The sequence below is a fragment of the Phoenix dactylifera genome, chromosome 9 (genome assembly GCF_009389715.1).
Source record: "Phoenix dactylifera cultivar Barhee BC4 chromosome 9, palm_55x_up_171113_PBpolish2nd_filt_p, whole genome shotgun sequence".
In the NCBI taxonomy this organism is placed as follows: domain Eukaryota; kingdom Viridiplantae; phylum Streptophyta; class Magnoliopsida; order Arecales; family Arecaceae; genus Phoenix; species Phoenix dactylifera.
The window spans coordinates 15,097,755-15,119,777 of record NC_052400.1 but is presented as its reverse complement, the minus strand read 5'-3'; the positions used below and the strand labels follow the sequence as shown (position 1 = coordinate 15,119,777).

At 40.3% G+C, this 22,023-nt stretch overlaps 1 protein-coding gene and 1 pseudogene across 1 annotated transcript; both read left to right on the top strand.

Annotated features, from left to right (window-relative positions):
- Window positions 1-922: 922 nt before the first annotated feature.
- Window positions 923-3,447, top strand: LOC108511616 (annotated as a pseudogene).
- A 15,073-nt stretch (window positions 3,448-18,520) lies between these two features.
- Window positions 18,521-21,112, top strand: LOC120111915 (nudix hydrolase 17, mitochondrial-like). The gene is made up of 5 exons (XM_039130161.1): window positions 18,521-18,907; window positions 19,615-19,726; window positions 20,312-20,395; window positions 20,495-20,623; window positions 20,720-21,112. Exons 1-5 carry the CDS (start codon window positions 18,834-18,836, stop codon window positions 20,834-20,836), a joined length of 516 nt encoding a protein of 171 aa, XP_038986089.1. The 5' UTR covers window positions 18,521-18,833; the 3' UTR covers window positions 20,837-21,112.
- Window positions 21,113-22,023: the final 911 nt, after the last annotated feature.

The following is a 22,023-nucleotide window of genomic DNA, read 5'->3' as shown; positions in this document are numbered from 1 at the left end:
AGGTCTTGGTTTTTAGTTCGGATGCTTATAGCAAATGAATGGTGCTCCTACGCTGTATACATATATTATTTACTAGCACTCTAGTAGTCAAGGTCCACAAAATTTCAGTTCCAATGGAAGACCAGTTAGAGAATAAGAGGTCGACTTATTATCCGACAGAAGTGGTACTAAAACATGATCGATCCAGTGTAGAACTTTTTCTGGATACAGGAACGAGTTGCCGTGATATTTTCTTTCATCGTGAAAGAATGATATGCCTGTTTCTTTAATATGTGGGCAAAAGAGATGCCACTGGTTCATTGATGCAGAATTTACGGTGTTGCTGTGTTATTTTCCAGCATTGCATTGATCTGGCATTTATTCCTTGATGTACCTTAGGATTAAGTAAAAGCTCCTTCATATTCGAACTCATTATCCTAATATTTTGGAATTTGATGTACCTGAGAACTGATCTCTCCTGACGAGCGAACCGACTAATCAAAACTCACCACCTAGCTATGGGCCGATTATTGAAAGCTTGCCATGTGGTTGACCCAAAAGGCATATGTGAGTCCTTTGTATTTCAAACTATTCTCGCAACTGATAACAAGTTGGTCATGATCGCTAACTGTTTTCTAACAAATGTAATACACGAGCAAATCTTGCAATTAAAAGGTGCAGTAGGCAAGATACTCAGTTTATTATCTTATCAACCATTGTACAACCCCATACTATTCGACAACGGGCTCCGGTCCTTATCTATGTATTGTGTTTCTGAGGTTTTCTAAATAAATTCTCTTTTGACTCTTTCACGTTGCCTCTTTGTCCCTCCCAGTCTTCCTATTTTTTAGGAGTCATGTTTGACTTAGGCATCGAAGGGTCTTCGACCAGACATAGCTCTGATGGATGAATTTTTTTATTTTTGTTGTTTCAAGTTGAAGTCATGAGTGCTCGATGCCGGGATCACTGCAGATCGAGCGCAGTTGCCACCAGAACACCATTGCAGAGGCAGGTAATGATCCCATCCATCTTCGAATTGGACGGCAGATGAGTTGAGATCTCCAACAATCTTCACCAACTCGGTATCTAGGTCAGGCAGGTTCCAGCGGCAAGAGGATTAATTGTGTTTACGGCCTCTCTGCTCCCACAAAGGCAGCTGCTAAACTCCCAAGCTCCCATGTAGGGAGGTTATGCACGGATAATCTGTTCGTGCATCCAAAACAGGGCCTTAAAAGTGCTTTAAATAGATCATCAAGCAGACAAAACTAGATGTGCTTGATGTCACATCTATATGGTGTAGAAACCAGATCATGGCAGTTTGAGTTGAATTTGTGCTGATCTGATATTTTTATACAAGGAAAAGACTCAACTCTTTTGAAGACATAGGATGATGAATTACAGATTGGATGCTGATAAGAAAGCTTACGAGGCTGTTTGAAATGGCACTGCTTCGATGCAGAAATAATCTGAAAAGATGTCATTCAAATCAATATATACTTTGCCGTAGTGCACTTTTCTGTTGTTTTGTAAGTGCAAATATGTTGTACTAAAAAAAAATGTTTCTGTAACGGTTGTGACGGTCACCCATTAATGGACGACTGCAATAGAGGTCTTCTTGTTCAGCTGTAGTGGAAATTTTTTTTGATGCAAATTAACACGCCTGGGCTATTTTTTGAGCAAAACTGCGAAGAAGCTCGTTCGCGGTGACCGGACGGTTTCTACGTACGTCGGCGCAAGCCACTGGACGAGCAGCTCCTCTGTTTATACCTTGTGAATGGACCTCCTCCCATACCACTCCTCTCTGTCTCATTGCGATCCAACGGTGGATTCGCGCGAAGGAAGGTGAATCCTTCTTTCTCCCTTTCGCGCGAAAGATGCAACCCTGTCCCATTTCTTAACCCACATCTTTATCAGGTTGTCAATCATCTCCTTAGCCTATCAGAAACCATAGCTGATGGTAGAATGCCAAGCACAACAACAATAACCAGAAAGGCAGCATCCATTTCCTGGTGACGGCGCGATGGTATCGCGCGGCATATTTGACGTGATTCTGGGTGCTGGCGCGGCGGATGACGGGGCCAAGGGTGTGGCCCTTCTTCGGCAGCCTCCCGGGCCACGTCGCCCACCGCTCCCCCCTCCACGACTGGATCGCCGACAACCTCCGCCCGACGTGCGTGCTGCCGCTGCCGGGGGTGGCTCGGCGGCAAGGGCCGGTGACGGTAACGTGCAACCCGAGGAACCTGGAGAACGCGCAGCGCACCGGGTTCGACGACTTCCCTAAGGGCCCCCTGTGGCAGTCCAACTTCCACGACCTCCTGGCTCCTGGGCCACGGCATCTTCAACTTCGATGGCGACACCTGGCACCTACGGCGCAAGACCGCCGCCCGCACCCTCCGCCAGGCCATGGCCTCAAATTAATCCTGCCTCTGGCGCATCCTCGCCGACCACTCCGACGATCACCACCTCCATCGCAGTCACAGCGTCGACCTCCGAGACCTCCTCCTGCCGGCTTACCTTCGACAACATCTGCGGCCGCACCTTCGGCAAGGGCCCCGAGACGCTCTCCCCCGACCTCCCCGATCGACAACCCTTTCGCCAACGCCTTCGACGCCGCCACGGAGGCCACCCTCCAACGCTTTCTCGACCCCGGCTTCCCCTGGCATCTCAAGGGACTCCTCGACCTCGGGAGCGAGCGGAGCCTCCGGAAGAGACTACACGACCGAGGCCATCTTTTTGATGCATGATACACGACCGAGGCCATCGTCGCGCGCAAGGAGAACCCCCCGACGACCTGCCTTCACGGTTCATGAGGAAGAATGACGCTAACGGCCGCGACACATCCTCCGTCGCCCTCAGCTGGTTCTTCTGGACCGTCACGCAGCGGCCCGAAGGTAGTGGACGAGATTGCAGCGGTGCTGCGCGAGACGTGGGGACCGGACGTGGCGCGGTGGGTGGAGGAGCCGCTGGACTTCGATGAGCCGGAGCGGCTCGAGTACCTCAAGGTGGCGCTGGAGGAGACGCTGGACTGTACCCGTCGCTACCGTACGTAGGACTCCAAGTACGTGCTGGTGGACGACGTGCTGCCGGATGGCACAGCGGGGCCGGCGGGGTCGACGGTCACATACTCCATCTACTCGGTGGGGAGGATGGAGGGGGCATGGGGGAAGGACTGCATGGAGTTCCGGCCGGAGCGGTGGCTGACAGAGAAGAGGAGCCGGTTCAAGACAGCTAAGGACGCAAGATAGGCTCTCGATTGAGGATGATGACACAACTTGTAGCTCCGGCTGATTCAGCTCTATTTTTCTCAATTTGAGTGACATTTCACTAAAACTTTCTTCCGATGATCATGAGGATGATGATGAAGAAGGATATCTTTGAAAGGGTGATTGTGGCTCAATCTCAACTTATCTTAGCACTTCCTCTTGTTCAATTTGTAGCTCAACTACAGTAGTCTCATTTTGTTTTCAATCCCGTATGCATTCTTCTTCAAACACAACATTTCTACTCATGAACATATTCTTTGTAATTAGATTGTATATCTTATAGCCCATTGCTTGCCCACAATAACTAAGAAAGATAGACTCAAATCCACTTCAAAACAACTCTTCATTTCAACCATAAAAAACTGATAATATAATTTACAAATATGCAGAAAATCAACAACTAGGAAGATGCTTTTTCTTCTCATAATTTTCTTTTTAATACAAAAATCTGCTCAATAGATTTTTCCTATCAAGCTCTTACCACTTTCTTCTTCTTTTTCAAAGAGAAACTCTAAAGACACACATTAATACCATAAAACCCACGTGTTTTTCTCTTTTCTTTTACATAAAGTGAGACTCAGATTAAAAGACTATTAAACACACTAAGAAACCAAAAAATTACATAGGATGCCATAAAGCAAAAGGTCAAAAAAGACCTATTAAAAATTGGGTTTATATTTCCAACATCCCTTCTTAAACCCAATTTTTAAAAGTCTGCCTAACATGTTCTTCAATTGTCTAAATACATATGCTTTAATGACTTGGTGAAGATATCCACCACTTGTTTTTGAGACTTACAATGCACCAATTCCACTTTTTTCCTCTTCATCACATGCTCCTGGATAAAATGTTAGCGAGTATCAATATACTTACTTTTCTCATGAACTACCGGATTCTTAGCAAAAGCAATTGCCGATCGATTATCAATAAAAATCTTCATGGCACTTTCTTGAGGAAAATCTAAATAGTTTAACAAGTTGGAGGTGTTCTTGCTTTCATCCAAATCTCTATCCCAATCACTATCAGAATAATCCACTAGTCTAAACTTATGTAAATGAGAGTATAATAAACCATCATTGGGTGTACCTTGGATATAGTATAGGATCCTCTTGGCGGCATTGAGATGTGAATGATTCGGTATTTCCGTATATCTACTAATCAACACAACACCATAAAAAGTATTTAGTCTTATGCAAGTGAGATATCAAAGCTTCCAACCAAGCTTTTGAAATAAGTAGAATCAACATTGTCACTTCCAATGCTTTTTCTCAATTTCGAGCCATCTTCAAGAGGGGTATTAACCGGATTGCAAAACTCCATTTCAAACCTCTTGAGAATCTTCTTTGCATAGCCACTTTAAGAAATGAAAATTTCATTTTCCATTTGCACCACCTCAATACCAAAAAAATAAGCCATTAAGCCAATATCCATCATTTCAAATTATCGGATCATGCTCTTCTTGAATTTATTGAACAAAGTTGGATTGTTATGAGTCATGAAGATCAAGTCATCAACAGAAAGACACACAATCAATACATCTTCATTAGTAGTCGCTTTCTTATACAAAGCATGCTCATAAGGATATTTCTCAAAGCCATTGTCATAAAAATAATTGTCAATTCTTGCATTCCATGCTGTCGGTGCTTGCTTCAACCCATAAAGAATCTTTTTTAATTTGTACACTTTGTCTTTATGACCTATTTTAACATACTCCAAAGGTTGTTCTACATAAATCTTCTCTTCAAGAAAAAATATTTAAGAGAGCCGATTTCACATCAAGTTGATAAATTTTTCATTTGTATTGAGCGGCCAAAAAAAGAACCAATCAAATAGTCTCTAACCGAGCAACAAGAGCAAATACTTTACCAAAATCAACTTCCGATTGTTGCTTATAACCTTTTGCTACCAACCTTGTTTTATATCTTTGAACTTCTTCCTTTGCATCTTTCTTTATCTTGTACACCCACTTAATACTAATTGATTTTTTTTTTTGTGATAAGCTTGTCAAAGCCCAAGTATCATTCTTCTCAATTACCTCGATCTCTTCAGCCATTACTTTCTTCCACTTATCTTCTTGAATAGCCTCTTCAAAGTATATAGGATCACAATCCATGAAGAAACAATACAAATTTAGATTACTATCTTGATTCTCTATAGCTTCATAAACTTCTTTCAAGTTTCTCATCGTGAGTGGCATTTTAGTAAAAGTTTCTTCCGATGATGAGGATGATGAAGAAGAAGGGGATCTTTGAAGAGATGATTATGGCTCATTCTCAACTTATCTTGACACTTCCTCTTATTCAACTTGTAGCTCAACTGGAGTAGTCTCATTTTGCATGGTTTTAATCCTGCACGCATTCTTTTTCAAACACAATATCTCTACTCATGAACATATTCTTCGTAATTGGATTGTACATCTTGTAGCTCATTGCTTGCCCACCATAACTAAAAAAGATATACTTTTCACCTTTATTATCAAGCTCTATTATTTTAGCCTCCAGAATTTTAGCATATGCAATGCGTCTAAAAACTCTAAAATGAGAGATTATTTATTTGAAAGAGCTCCAAGCTTCTTATGGTGTCTTTAGATGAACATTCTTTGTAGGGCATTTATTAAATAAGTAAATGGCACATGCAATCACTTTGACTCAAAATTTTCTATGCATCCTTTTCCTTTTCAATATACTCCTCGTCATATCTAAAATTGTCCGATTTTTTTTTCCGACAATACCATTAAGTTGAAGCGTGTAGGATGGAGTCACTTGATGCATATTCCCATATATGCTTCTTACAATAATCTTTAAAGAGATTGGAAGTATACTCTCCCACTAAAATCTTCTTTCTCGCAAGTTGCACCACGGTCTAGCAATTGTGCACCCCTGCTCCATACACCGGGCTAGAAGAGGTTTTGGCCCTTTTGGTTTTGATGGTCCTATCATTGTTGTTTTCACAAAAAAAAATAATAAAAAAAAAAGTCAAAGGGAATGAAAGAAATAAAGAAAAAGCTCTTCATGCAAGCTAGTAGTGGAGCTTTTGCTGGGTAAAGTTGCTAATTAGATGCTGCAGGAGAATGAGAAATAAGCTTCTGATAAACCTACACAGAATAAAATTAATATAATTTAACATTTTGTGAGAAATATCAAATTTGAAAAACAAATGAGCTAGAAGTAAAACAACTGGGTAAGAATTCTATTTATTGCTTTGGCAAAACAAACGGGTTAGTTGGATTAGTTGAGAGAGAAGGAATTATTTCAAAATCACGCCTGGAACATGACCTAACTATCTAAAGCCGTCAAAAAGGGCTCCCGATCTGTCAGCCTCTCCTTTTTCAAATGGCCGATGCCCAGCCGGTAAACGAAGAATCAAAGATTAGAATATACATTCGAAGGGACTCTCGACGTGAGCTAATTGAAGAATTAAAGAGCTGAAGTCAATTGGAAAGGATTGTCCATAGGATAGCTAATTGCTTGAGTCTTCAGCATTGTTACTTTTCTAGGATAGAAAACAACGACAAAATAACCCAATTATCCATGATGACCAAAATTTCTATATATGGTTCTAGTAAGGAGTTGCTCCTTCCCCGGCTCTTGTAACTTCATAGTAAGTGGGACGCTCAAAAGTTCATAAACGGCTGCTACGGAAAAGAGACTGATGCGGACTATATATTTCTATGCACCATCCTAGCCGGACTATTTCAATGCATGCACCATCCTAGTCGGACTATTTCAATGCATGCATGCATCGTCCTGAGACGTGCTCTCTATTTCTCTCTCTCTCTCCGTACCATTATAACGGTCCGTATGGATGCATATTTAGTCCCATATTGACTATGCACTTGGTAGATTTTGAATATTTTTATAGAGCCAAAAAATCTAAATAAAACCTTCCGCCTACCTTTTTGAATAAGTCCTTGTATGTGACAAATGATATAAGAGTAGATCCAATCCATGACTGTATGAACTAAGAGACACTGCAGCCTAAGTCTATTGGGTCTGACCATTCTAGATCATGGTGTTTGTGAATAGATTTAAATCGATTTGAACTCTTAGTCTCGCGAGAACGTCAGAGCTTAAACGATGAAATATGTGAGAATACATATATACGAGTGTGTATTCATTTTCATATCGGCTTTATACTATGTAGATCTTGGATATTTATACAAGATCAAGAAGATCAAAGAATTTAAATAGTACTATTCGAACCCATGGCCACATTCATTAGATGAATGCACTTGGAGACTTTGATGGAAGCCTTTTCAATGTGCGTTTCTGTGGTTCTGGTGTTTAATTGTTAGGAAGAGTGCGTTTCTGTGGTTCTTGTGTTTAATTATGTGTGTGTGTGAGAGAGAGAGAGAGAGAGAGAGAGAGAGAGTTTTCTCCAGGATTGACATTGTCCATGTTTGCTAAGTGCCAAGTACTGCTTGAGCCCGTAGCTTTGCTGTTTTTCCTGTCCGTATCCATCCTAGCTACTCAACGACAAAATAATGACGGGAGCGCTTTACTAGTAAACAAAGAAGAACTATTCTCTTCTTAGAAAATGTATTGTCCTGCGGCAATAGACGAAAGAAAAGGAACTATCCCGGTAGTTGTACTAGTCGACATTTCTAAGTTCTTAGCAAGGCAGCTCCATCATGATCAGCTCTTATAACTTTATGGTAGAAAGACCCTCAAAGTTCATAGACGGCAGCTGCGGAGAAGACTGATACGGATAATATATTTCCATGCATGCATGCACCACCCTAGCTAGTTGGACTATTTCAATGCATCCATGCACCAACCTGAGACGTGCTCTCTCTCTCTTTCTCTGCGTGCGCAAGTGCGTGGAATACTTTTCCGACCTACAGCCACAATTCATTAGATGCATGCGCTGAGCCGCTGATATTGGAGACTTTGCTGGAAGTCTATTATTAATAGGCTTTTCTGTGGAAGTTCTTGTGTTTACTTGTGTGCGTGTGTCTCTCTCTGTGTGCGTGCGTGTGTGTGTGTGTGTGAGAGAGAGAGAGAGAGAGTCTTATATAGTGGTTTTACCTTTCTCTAGGATCGATATGGTCCATGGTGATTATCCTGGAAGTACTATAATGGCTGCTGCGCAAATCACTAGCTGTTAGCCGGTAATATAATGATACAAAATTATTATATGTCTAGGAAATGCAAAGTTTTAATTTTCTTCCTACACTGTTTAATCACTACCAGAAAACACGCGTATAGTGACGGAAAATTAGTGACGGACCGTTATCAGTTACTATTTGTGACGGATTAGTGACCGACAGAAATTTGGTCACCGTGGTGTAAACTTAGTGACCGTTTAGTGACAGACCGGTCACAGAATGCGCGGGTAGGATGGGCGCCAAACCTTAGTGACCATCATAGTGACGGGGTATCTGTCAGCAATATGATAACCAAAATTGCAACCAGACAGTGACAAATTCAGCCATCACAAATATAGTAACCCTAGTATTTATAAATTTTTAAAAGATTATTTTTGGCAGTAACAGATTATTGACAAAAATTTCTGTCACCAAATTTAATTTTTAATTCCAAAAATATTAAAAATATTATTTTTGAGTAAACCTAAATTAAAAGAAAAGATAAAAGGAGGAATATCCAAAATGAAACTAAGTGTGCCCGCCGTTCCGCCCAAATTTCTTCGATAATCCAAATTCCAATCGCTCTCTAGAAAACTCAAATTTCTTCTTCTCATTTTAAAATCTCATGGTGTCGGCCATGACCCATTTGCACCCCTATTGCAAGTTTCCTGCTTTATAGAATTTTTTTACCATGCTTTATAGTTCAAAAATATTTTTTCCTTGCAAGTTCCGTCCAATCAGCCTTATAAATAAAAAATAGTTTGATATGAAATTTGGCTTGCAAACCGACTTAGCCCAAATCAGCCTTATAGATAAAAATTAGTTTAATATGAAATTTGGCTTGCAGACCGACTTAGTTGATTCCCGATTGAGTTAGGGATTTGGCATTGCGTTCCCATCTCCTCTCCTCTCCTCCACCTCCCGCCTCTCCTCTCCGGCTCCCTCTTGCCGACGATTTTTGCCTCCCCGTCGGCGGCGACCACGGCACATGACGCCTCCCGATCGCGGCTACATCACCTCGTCGACGCCCCCCTCCTTCTTGCTCGTCGGAACCGGTTCTTCCCGGAGGTAAACCCTATCCTACCGAGGGTTTCATTATTTCTTTGCTCGGCGGCGCCTGTGTTCATCTCCTTCTCAGCCAGGACCAAACGTGTGGCTACATCACCTCGTCGACGCCCCTCTCCTTCTTGCTCGTCGGAACCGGTTCTTCCCGGAGGTAAACCCTAACCTACCGAGGGTTTCCTTATTTCTTTGCTCGGCCAGGACATGGCGTTAATTGAGCTTTTAAAACTTGTTGACAATGTCCTTTAACTATATATGAGATATTCATGTTGATGCTAATGATGCTTATCATGTGTTTCTTCCTTTTTTTCTATTTTATTATTTCCTGTTTTTATTACTGTAATGCTTGCCCTTCTTTACAATCTACCTTGCTTCTATTTTTGTCAGTTACCATACAACATACCGACATGAGTCTTGAGGCCAGGGCATAATATTAAAGATTGTTTGGGAATTTGATTTCATTTTTTCCCCCCTTCTTCCTGCCAAAGAAATGGGAGCCACTTTATCATAACCAGCCAGTTAATCTTAAATGGTTCTGAGATACTATTTGAATATATCATATATAGGATCCTTTACACATTATTTTGCCTTTTTCTTTTTCTTAAGCTAGCTAATTTCTAATTTTGCCACATAAAATTGTCTTTCATGGGACATTTATTTGCAGACTGCTTCATATTATTGTATATCTGGTCCACATGATGCTAACTTTGTTTGCATCCTTAGTTTTCCCAGTCTAACTATAAAATGTATTCAGTCATTCACTTCTACACCATGCATTGTGTGGGGTATTAGTGGGTCTGCAACACATTGATGATGTTTGAGTTTTGTCAGGAGTGCTCATTGTGGCAAGTAATTGTCACTTACTCTAGAACTAATCCTCTCTCAAATGTCAGTGACGAAGCAATTGCTGCATTCTTGGAAGCATCTGGAGAGTCATTGACTGAACTTTCACTCAACAGTATTAAAAAGGTATGGCACAAACTTCCATTTTAGTGTCATTACATGGTTCTCTGTAGAAATTATTCTTTGCGATGCCAAAAAGAATAAAATGTCTTTCAATATATGTTTGCTTCAGAAATATTTAGGAATTCATTTTAAAAAGGCCTATTGACCCCTCACACACTACACATAAGTATTAACAGTTTTATACTAAACTTTGGTCACATCTCCGAAGCAATGCAAGAGTCTATTGTTAAGCACCCGATGTGGCTATTAAGGCTTTCAGGTTAAATTTGTCATGATGTTGCAATATGATGGATGAGTTCAAACACTCATAGTGGTTAAATCAGAAATCATCAGGCTGTCATGCAAAAATTTCTTTTACACTATTGCTATACATCCTTCTTAAATTTTTTCTGGACACCACAGCCTCCACACTCCACCATTTCCTTCATTAGTCAAGTTTATATATTTTACCCCTTGTGATGCCAATTTTGATGTCCGTATTCATAAATGGTATTGCCATTGTGACCTCAGGTTTCGCAGCAAACAGCCATATCTATTTCTCGCCGCTGTTATTTGAAGTTGCAGAGTCTGGATCTATCCTTTTGCCGGAACATTACGGATGAAGCACTTGGTTTGATTGTTGACAGCTGCGTCAATCTAAGGATCCTCAAACTATTTGGATGCAGACAGGTATATATGTCCATTTAAGAGCTTTTTTCCAGTTGGCAATCTATATCATGTAGTGTGGACATTTGCCTCCTAGTGAAATCATTGAATGAATGCCTTTTCTTTTCCCCCTGCTTAGGAAATACCTCCCATCAGTATCTGTTCAGAACGCATCCAAGTGCATTTGAATGTTGGCATCTGCTTGCCATAACTAGGTACTGGAGTCATTTCAAAACAGAAAACCCAGTGTATACAAAAATGTTTCAGGAGCCATATTAGGGAATAGGGATTCTATTAGCATCTGGTTATGTTCATACTTGAGTTCCTCATCCATGGGTATTATTTGGTAGATTCCCAGATACCATTTCAGATAAATGGATATATATATAATCCTTGTAGATCAAAGAATTTTGTTGATCCCTGATTATAACAATAAACATTATCACTTTACATTTCAATAATTGTCCATTCAGAGGACAAAAGTTTGTGGTTTCTAGGCATGATTTCAGGACACTTGGTTCTGTTAAGGGTTAAGTCTCTCTCTCTCTCTCTCTCTCTCTCTCTCTCTCTCACAGAGAGATTGAGAGAGAGAGAGAGAGAGAGAGAGAGATGTTTATGCTATTACAGTTTTACCTTTATGAATTTATTTATGAATTTTTAAGTTTGATTTGCAATGAAAATATCTGATAATAAGTTTCCCTGCAGATTACAGAGATGTTCCTGGATGGCCATTCCAATTCCCAAGTTATGATCATTTGACTGAAGGGGGCAATATTGGAGGAAATAGAGATGCCCAATTTCATATAAGTTTTCAAGTCCTTTTGTTCGATTCCTCATTCTTGTTCTGAACATAGCATTTGCATTGTCTATACTTCTTGTCCCCAAATTAGTCCAATAACATTCATATATTGAACCCTCATGAAGGTGATTGTTATTTGTAAGAAAGAACAAGGTATACTCAATAAAAAAAAAAAAAAGATCAAGTGATGATCTACAGTATTCCTTGTTTGTGTCTGTGGTCGATGTTTATATTTCAGGTTGCAGACCAGGGTGCACTTGGGTTTGGCTAGATCTATGCTGCCAGATCATTAATGGATTTAAGTTGGTTCCAGTCTAAAATGGATTTTGATTCTAGAATCATATGAACTAATAGTTTCAATTTGTAATTCGTTTATTACTTTGTTGAGTTTTGGTTGTGGTGGACCTACTGCCAGAGCCTGCTGGTTTGTTAGATAGCATATGCTGACCCTGCTTTGCTGAATCTGGGTGCCTAACCATACTTTAACATACCAGACATCGTGAATCTTGTGAAACGAATAAATTATGAAGGCCAGAACAAGTCTCACTGGAATTATTGGGCAATCATCATCCTCTTCCACCTCTACAAGTCAAGCTCCAGAGCTGTACACTCATGAAGACCTTCTACGTATTCTTGAGCAGGAAAAGAAAAAATGGCAAGAGGAGGTTCTTCAAAAGATGAGAGAAGAGATTGGCTTTGGACCAAGGCATGCAGATCGGGGGAGTAATGGTGATTCTGGTTCTGCTGATCATGCTTCATTATAATTGTTTTTGCCTTAGATGATAGGTCTTTGCATTCCTAGGAGGAATGAAATCTCTGTTGATCTTTATGACATATTTTTAGACTTTGATTTTGATGGATTCAGGACATGTTGATGCCAATTTTGAATGACATTTAAAATGACTTTTGCCTAATGTTGAATGCCTTTGCTATTAATGATATTATTATTATTATTATTATTATGAGCCAATCAATGTACCAAATGTACCAGGTTATTAGATTGTGATCGGTGACCAAATTTTGGTTACTAAATTGTTTACCAAGTATTGTGACGAGCAGTCATAAACTTAGTGACAGGATTTTGGTTAATAAAAATTGATTTTGCTCAGCGCGTTTGTAACCAATTAGTGACCGTAAACTTATCACTAGGTCAGTGACGGGATTAATGACAAATGTAGTGACAAAATGTGTGACCATGTCTGTGACGACTAAATCTGTCACTAAAGGTTGTGACAGATTAGTGACCAAACTTGTGACCGCATTCTGTGACAAAATCAGTGACCAAGTTACCTTCGTCACTAACTCCGCAACTGGATAGTGACGGGAAATACATAATTTCTTAAATATTTAATTCTTGAATTTGTAACGGCTTAGTGACAGCGGTTCTGTCACGGAGGTTAGTGACGGGAATCGCCGCCGTCACTGAGAATTTAGTGACGCGTGTTTTTGTAACGAAGTCAGTGACGGGAGCTCCGGTCACAAATTCCATATTAGTAACCGGAAACACGGTATAGTGACGGGAATCTCCGTCACTATACGCGTGTTTTCTGGTAGTGAATGTCATGCCATAATAGCTTTTATCAATTATCATAAAATTAAAGAAACAATAACAATAGCAAATAACAATGTAATTTGACTATTTTGGTATTGATCACCAAATTAAATGTTATGACTTGGGCTACATACTATTTTTTTTTTATTTTTTTGCTAAAAGTTTGATAATTCGAAACTCATTGATAGGTCATTTCGATATACATGGATCATTTAAATACGAAAAAAATCAAAAAAAAAACTATACATTTTAGTTGTCTCCTATCTATGCATCAAGAAGATGTAAGGACGCAGCTCTTATAAGCTTGAAGTCTGAATTCTAAATTTCAGAATTAGGTTAAGTCTATATATTCCAAATATTTGATCATTTTTTCCAAAGATTACAATTCTATATAATACGTTGGTTCTACTGAGAGAAACAATATTTGATCGATCATTAGGAATAATACAAATTTATTGCACAAGGGATGGTTAAATGTTACGTTAACCAGCTCCAGCACTAAATAGCTCCAGAAAACTTCTCTTGTATACTAATAGGCACCCTATGCATTTTCCTTCTTTTTATATATATCGGGTGTTGCTGCCCATCCTTCTGACAACAGGAACATTCATTGGGTGTTCCTGAAAAAACTAATTTTAATTTCATCCTCTCTCTAAACCTTTTTCAGCGGATATTTACATAGAATCAAACCTGACCCACAAACGAATCTGATCTGGTTTTGGCCCTTATCTTAACTCTTAAGTCCATGGTCTACCAGGGACCTAAACCCACATCTATGGCAATATGCATGATCCCGAGGGAATAGACCAAAGTAAAAACACATGCAAACTCCATCACCATGATATGTTCCAATTCCAGGCTTAGCCTCCTAAATCCAGCAAGCACCAGACACAGACCCCTTGAGCCAAACAGATCAAATCTTTGTTCACCATACACCAGGGGCGGCCCAATGCGTTTGGGGGCCTAAGGCGAACTCAGTAAGAGGGGCCTTTTTTTTTTTAATTATGAAATTTTTTTAATAAATGCAATGAAACCCAAAGACCTCAATCTTTGATCAAAAAAGTCAAATCTTTGAAGAAACTCATCAGGAGTAAGCAACAAAAATTGCAAGCAAAAATTGCTTGTTGGAACTTGGAAGTGCCCAATATGGTGTGGCTACATCCAGCAACTATGACTCCTTTGTCCACCTAATGATAGACTTCATAGTGAAGAGGCTCGAAGTCATCATGATGCAGAAAAGGTTTAGCCAGCTGGGTGGCCTTCAACACGATAGGGAGGTGAGGGCATTGGTCAATTATTTCTCTGAGATGTAGAGACCTGTGCGAGACAAATTTGCCCGGCCCTAGCTCTCTCAGATGACAACCATTCTAAACTTTGAAAGGACGTCTGAGAGTTTGGACTTCTGGGGAGAGAATGACTTTTAAAAAAAAGCCAGCCTCAACTCAATCCAAAGCGTGATCAAAACCGTGAAGAACCCCAAAACTCTCCAGAAAAAATCAGATACAGGAAAAAAGATTCAATCTTTATCAAATGAACGCCAAAAAGAAGAACAAAAAGATAACCCTAAATGTCAAAAACAAGGTATGAGAACTAAATGCTCTTACTGACCTCAAATGAAACTATTCTCTCCTTCAGCGGCCCCTGCCCTCTGGTATCTCATTCCTCCAAATCTAATATAGTTGAGAGAAGTCAGAGAAAGAAAGCATTAAAAAAATTAGATTTTTAAGACTCTCGCAGCAGAAAGAGGGGGATTTGATGGCTAAAAGATTAATGTGTGGACTGTGGACAACCCAAACAAAACCCGGATCAGAGACTTAGAGCGACGGGTATAAATTTCAATAAAGAAGGAAGGATTCAGTAGGATTAGCAAGCATAGGAAGAGGCGAAGAGCTCAACTATTTAACATTTAATAAGCACAAATTAGGGTCTCACGGTCTCACCTTCCCTGTCAAAATTGAAAATCCAGTGGAGTGGACTTTAGAGCGGAGCCGATGAGGCCGGAGCTGCGGAGCGGCGGAGCCGACGAGACCGGAAGCCGTGGAGCTCGGAGTCGGAAGTCGGGACTCGGAAGGCCTCGCCGCCTCGGTCGCCGCGGAGTTGGAGGTCGGAGGAGCCGAGGACGGCGACTCGGAGTCGGCGAGGAGAGGACGGGACTCTGCACGGACGCACGGTGGACTGGAGCTCGGAGCTCGGAGTCGGAGGCCGGAGCTCGGAGCCGAGGACGGCGACGTCGGTGAGGAGAGCTGGAGAGGGTTTTGCGCTCGCCGCTCTGCATCTTTGCAAGCCGATTCTGCCGACTGCCGAGTGCCAAGAATGAAGAACCGGAGAAGGTTCCGGCATTAAAAAGGCAGAGAAGGGGGGAGAGAAGAGGAGAGCCGGGGAGGAAATAGCCGTTCGCCCGTCGCCACGTCGCCCGTCGCCATCGCCCGTCGCCCGTCGCCAGTCCCCGTCGCTCGACCACGCCATCGCCCGTCGCCAGTCCCCGTCTGCCGACTGCCGTCGCCCATTGCTAGCTCAGTCTCAGCCTTTCATGTCGCCGCCCAAACCCACACCCCGTCTCATCTGCGGTCTGCCATAGCGCCATGGTGGAATAAAAAAAACAAATGGCTGGGTGGGGGCCTTTCCTGGGCCGGGGTCTTAGGCGACCGCCTCGGTCGCCTAAGGCTCGAGCCGGCACTGCCATAGACCTAGGCCTGACCCAACTCACTTGCAGCAACAGGACAAGGCCGTTGCCGACCATGAATGATAAATGATGACAGTTCTGTGGAGTCTCAGTTGGCTTCCCATGATCCCATCCCATTAGATTCCTTCTTCGTGAAAGACGACTACTAGACAACAAAAACAACGAGAAATCTTCTATATTACAACGAGTTTCCTGGAGAGTTGTTCAATTACTCTCTAACTTACTAAAGAACAGATGGGATCACACAAAAGAAAAACATCTTGGTGCCATCGTGCATTGTGCGGCTGGTTGCATCCTTATCAAACATGTCAACGACACGTGCGACGACGTGGAAACGTTCTAATGAAGTACGCAACGTAAAAGTAGTTATGTTTTCCCATGTCATCTTTTGACTATGAGATGACCAGCATCCAACTTGGATAGGGGAATCCGAGTCCCCATTTTCCTGTCATCCACTCCCTCATGCATATCATAATACTGCGGTAGGCCAAAAAGCATCCCACGTAAGCCATGTTCTTGAATAGACATTATGGCATTCAGAGGACGTCAACCTCCTCCTCATTAGAATACTCATAAAATGCAAACAAGAATCCATCAACCATCGAGAGCTTTTGATAAGGTTGAGGCATTGGCTGAGTGGATGTCTTTATATAAAAGCATCTCTCGCAATGGCCATACTGGCTCCCGGCCCACTTGAAAGTTACAGAATCAGAGGATGTTTATCTTTCTGCCTTTGATTCTTTGGAGACATTTAAACTTTTATGAAGGAAAGAAATCAAAGAACAAATGTTTTTAATTATGTGTAAGAACTTGTACAGACTGTATTTAGTTTCATATCGATTATTCGTTTGATAGATCTTAGGTACTTATACATATCAAGAAACTCATGTAATATTTTTTATCTAGCCTTTTTGGATGAGGTTCTAGAATGTTACAAATAGTTTCAGAGTGGATCCAACCAATAATCTATGTGGATTAGAGAACACTGCAGGATTAATCTATTAGGGCTGACCACGGGCCGATCGGGATCCTTGTGATTAAATTTGAAACTTGGGGAGAATGTCAGGACTTAAATAAAGATAAGGTCCTAGCTGTTACAAGTACCATCTATAAGTATGTGATCATATAGAAAAAATAAGAGACGGGGAGGTACCAAATAATATTAACCAAAATTTGTTTTGAAAACGTAATCTCTTTGCCTAAAGAAAAAGAGCTAAAATATGAACCGTGCCACCACTCAGGCATTAAAATTTCAAATTGGCAGACTTGAACAACAAAGATTGTTAAAATGAAAAATCGATGTTCCTTTGAGACATCACTTCGAGCCCGGATTTCTCATTTATCTATTTGTGCCCCTTATTATTTGCCTACGTAAGTAGAGTATGAGAAAAACCTGCGCTCGAAAAAAAACAAACGCAATGCTTTCTCTTTTTAACTACATTTTGAAATCTTATCTTTGTTTTATATATCACTGCTGTATATAAAATTGTAGAAAAAACAAACAAATAAAGTAAAGACAAACGGGCAATTTATCATGCCATGATGAAGGATGCAATCTCAAGAGCCAATAGCTAAAACTCAGCCGCAATACTTGTACTTTTACACTATCACTCCATCTTTGTACTAGTCATTCAGTATGTTACTTGGCCTGAGGTGCTAATAGGGCAAACGAGAATTAAAGCAATTTTTTTTGACCCTGCACTTTTCCCAACTTCTGCTCCTATTGACTGGTGTACCCCTTGATTTCCTCAGAGAGAGGAAGAAAGATAGAAGCATTGATTTATAACTTAGGGCACGTTTGGTTCGCGGAAAGCATTTTTTCTTTTAGAAATATGATTTCTAGAAAACAAATTTATAGAAAGAGGATGCCTGGAAAAGTACTTTTGGCATGTTTGGTTGACCATGAAAAAACGACAAATTTTCAAAGTGCTTATGTTTGGTTGGCTATCTACTTTTTTGGAAAAGTTATGTACAATTTCTATTATGCCTTTAATAAAAATTAGGTCTTTAATGTCTTTTTAATGCTTCTTTAATGCTGAAGAAATTTTTTGAGATAGTAACTTTTTCATGTTTCTCAGACTTTTTTATAAAATATAGAAATCATATTTTCATAAGAATACAGCTTTCTCTTTTCTCTCTTTTGAAAATTTTAACTAAATAAAAAATATTTTATTATTTTTTTATTGGTCATATTTTTTTTCTTCTTTTTATTTTCGCGAACCAAAGGAGTCCTTAGCATTTTTTGTGGAGCCCCTCCAAGCCAATCTCCATCGTCGTCATCATGATCACTACCAATCAACATCATCATCATCATTATCGCCCACCAACAAAAGCCCGTTCCAAAGTCATAACAGTCTTCCAATGAGACAGGGGCACGTGGCGGTGGTACCGTCAGCTGAGATTATTAAACCGTTTTCCCGTCCCGTCTCGCCCCAGAAGGAAAGAAGTGGGGGCTCCGCACGCGCCAACCCGACCCTACTCCCAAAGTGCCCCTGTTCTAATCTAATAATTCCCCACCTCCCTCTCTCTCTCTCTCTTCTCTCGCCCGTTCTATTTATATCCCGTTTCCGTTCGTCTCGAAAACCAGAACCGCGGCGCCGCTGGTTCCTCTCTCAAGGGATTCGACGAGATTTTGGAACGAGTCCGCGTGTTGGGTTCGGCTGGGCGCCCGCCTACTCTTGTCCTTCTTCCTCCGTTGTGCGTTTTAAATAAGGGATCGTTCGGGGGCTGGGCGAGAAGGGAGAGAGGAGAAGGGCATTTTGGGTGAGGATTTTTCTTCGGAGAAGGGAGAGAGGAAGATGGTGTCTTTGGTGTCGCGGCAGGGGAGGCAATTGCAGCGGTACAACAGGAGCGGGTGCCGGCTCGTTGTCGGGTTCGTTCCCATTCCCATGATTTCTGGAAGCCTTACGCGCTTGGTTTTGGCCTGGGTTCTCGTCTTTCGTGATTTTGAGGGAAAGATGGGATCTTGGGGTTGGTTTTGGTTATGGATTCCGGCGGCGTTTCGCTCTGTTTTTTTGCTTCTGTTCGCGTGCTGTGTGGTTTTTCGTTCTCTTGGGATCTTTGGCATGGGTTTTCTTCGTTTGCGGTGATTTTTGGGGAAAGGTGAAATCTTGGCGCGGTTTGTTCATGAATTTTTTCAGGCATGCTATTGATTTGGTTCTGGCCTCGTGCTTTGATTTGGTTTTTCTCTTCCGAATCCGATGCACTTGCCAGGAAGGGAAAAAAATATTGTTTGTTTCTTTCGAATTCCATGAGAAAATTAAAATAAAAATTTTGGAACGTTATTTGGGCTCTACCTTTTGTGTTTTCTTTTTAATCTTTTTTGATGATTTCTGTTTTAGAATCTCTTCTCCTTGAGGTTTTTGCTTTCGCCTTTCATTTTCTCACATTGTTTGGCCCACTTTTATTTTAAAACAAATTTTCCATCTTAACTTTACCCCAAGTTTTGGGATTTGACTACTTTAGTTTTCAAGCTCTCCATAATAAGATTCTTGTACGTTAAAAAGTTTTCTAGTTAACAGCAATTTCTATTAAGTTTGCTTCTTTATTTTTTTTTTACAGATTTTTTTTTTTTGACAGATGCATTCCTTACAAATTCATCATCGACAAGCCATGCAGTGATGATCTCGATCAAGCAGTCGAGGTCCTTGTCATTAGTTCTCAGAAAGGATATGGGATGATGTTCCCAAAGGTATAGACCATCTCCGAAGACAATCCGAGATCTCTCTTAACCCTCAAAACGGATAATATATTAACAAAATTCCAATTTTCCAAAGTTCATGATTACACTAGTAATTGGTATACAAACTTGAAATTTTTCACAACAGCAGGATTATCACCGCTCGTAGTTTGAAACTTAGGAAATTGCAGAAATATAATCAGTTTCCAGTATATCTACTTGACTAATGTCATATATTGGTATGATCCATTTTTAAGAATTAAGTTAGAAAAAGATTCTTCTCGTTTTGTAAGGAAAATAGATATGAATATTTTATGACTCATGGTCTTGAGACTTTCAGTGGCAAATATAACTTGTCAGAAATATTCCTGGTTTTGAGTGTTTCAGGGAAAAATCAGTAATTTTGTTTAATCTTCTATCGCTGTCTTCTGTCCACAAAGTGGCCCTAGGATTTTGTTTGTATACGACTTCAACTACTTTGTATTTGATTATTTGTTTGCAGCAGACATTCATCTGGTGCAGCAGAAGTGGAAAATTGTTTTCTTTGGTACTGTTTTTATGATTTTAATTCTGAATTATATGTTGTTTTTTTCGCAGGGAGGTTGGGAAACTGATGAAACAATCAAACAAGGAGCCTCAAGGGAGGCATTGGAGGAAGCTGGTGTCCAGGGAACTGTTGAGGTTAGCATGCAAACTTTCTAGTCTCATGTTCTGTTTCCCATGATAAACAATTGATTCCTGTGGCAACATTGCTAACTAAATTTTTATGCCTTTATACAGCGTAGACTTGGTAGATGGAAATACAAGAGCAAAACACATGATGCATTTTATGAGGGTATCATGTTCCCTTTGAATGTGACAGATGTACTAGTAGACTGGCCTGAGATGGATGTGCGCAAACGGAGATGGGTAAGTGGATCAAGAACATCATCGATGTAATAATGTTTAAGTGGTCTGATAGAGTTTAACGAGACTTAAATCTCTTATGATGATTTGGTCGTTCAGGTGACGGTGGCTGAAGCAAGAGAGGGATGCAAGCCCTTGTGGATGAAAGAAGCCTTGGAGAGGTTGGTAACACGGCTCGCAAATTCGAGCAGAAATAGGACAATTTCAGCGGCATAGCGTATCTGTTTCAGCAACAAGAACAAGATCTTTCATTTTGCTTGTATATAATTCATTTTTTTTTGCTGTTGTTTTACTGTTAGGATTCTTTTTTCTTTTTTTTTCCTTTTCTTTTCGGTAACAATTGGCAAATAGAGAACTTTGCCTTCAGTTAACTCCAAGTTAGCTACATCTGTTCATGTCCTCCATTTGCCTGAAAGTGGTCCAATAAAATTGAGGACAACTCATAGCACTGAAGTGTTGTAAGTATGAGCCTGTGCCTTCTTTTTCTACCAATGTTCTTTGTCAGAAATTCATATGTGTCTTCCATGTGGCATATGTTATGAAACTGGAACTCACCTTGGTATCTAACACATATTGACTGTTAGGGGGTTTGGCTGTTTGGTGAGCTATTGATATTGAGAGGTTGATATGGAGAGGTTGGGTTTAAGTTGTTTTGTTGGTCAGATGGTGGAACTACATGGGGAGTCCATAATTTTAAAGTGATGCAACTCTGTCACTTTGTTCGGCACTCAAATACTACTCCCAGGCAATTTCATGAATTCTTGTATTCCCATGCAATGGGCTGTGTCTGCATGAAGATTGTGTGATTTACCCATCTGTAAGGGGGGGAAGTGATGCAACCCTGTTTTGATTTCTCTGCTTTTGAGGTGTCTAATTTGGATCCTTCCTCCTACTTAGGTCTTTGATCTGGGTTCTCCTTTTATTTATCAATAAAATGAGGGGTGTGACAGTGTGATTTTGCTATTAACAAAAAAAAAAGAAGAAGACAGGGTATGTGATGCTTTAGAGCCCTTGTTCTCTAGCTTATGAATAACTTTCAGTTGTTTGTTGGTCTTGTATTAGCTTTCCTCAAGTTGTCAGATATTCTAACATTTCTGTTTATTTTGTGATGTAAAAATTACCTGTATCCAATGCCTGAGAAAATAACAAAAGTAGGAGCAAAAATGAACCAGATAGTATCATTTTAAGTCATTTTTTTGATAAATCTATCCAGATATTAATACAAATTTCAATATTCAACTAATATTTATAACTATATTTATATTCCTCAAAGAAAAAAAAAAAAGGCTATGAATACGGATAAGATACGACATTCTGTTTTGTTTACAATACTATTTGATGTTATATAGCTCAGATATTTTTCTTCAAAAAATAAATAATATTATTAATATGTCTTTAACTCG

Bases quoted from the DNA above. Each gene is read 5' to 3' on its own strand.
- LOC120111915 (XM_039130161.1), top strand. From the start codon at position 18,834: ATGGTGTCTTTGGTGTCGCGGCAGGGGAGGCAATTGCAGCGGTACAAC. The intron at 18,908-19,614 runs GTTCGTTCCCAT...TTTTTTTGACAG, and splicing joins GGGTGCCGGCTCGTTGTCGG to ATGCATTCCTTACAAATTCA. The intron at 20,624-20,719 runs GTAAGTGGATCA...TTGGTCGTTCAG, and splicing joins ATGTGCGCAAACGGAGATGG to GTGACGGTGGCTGAAGCAAG.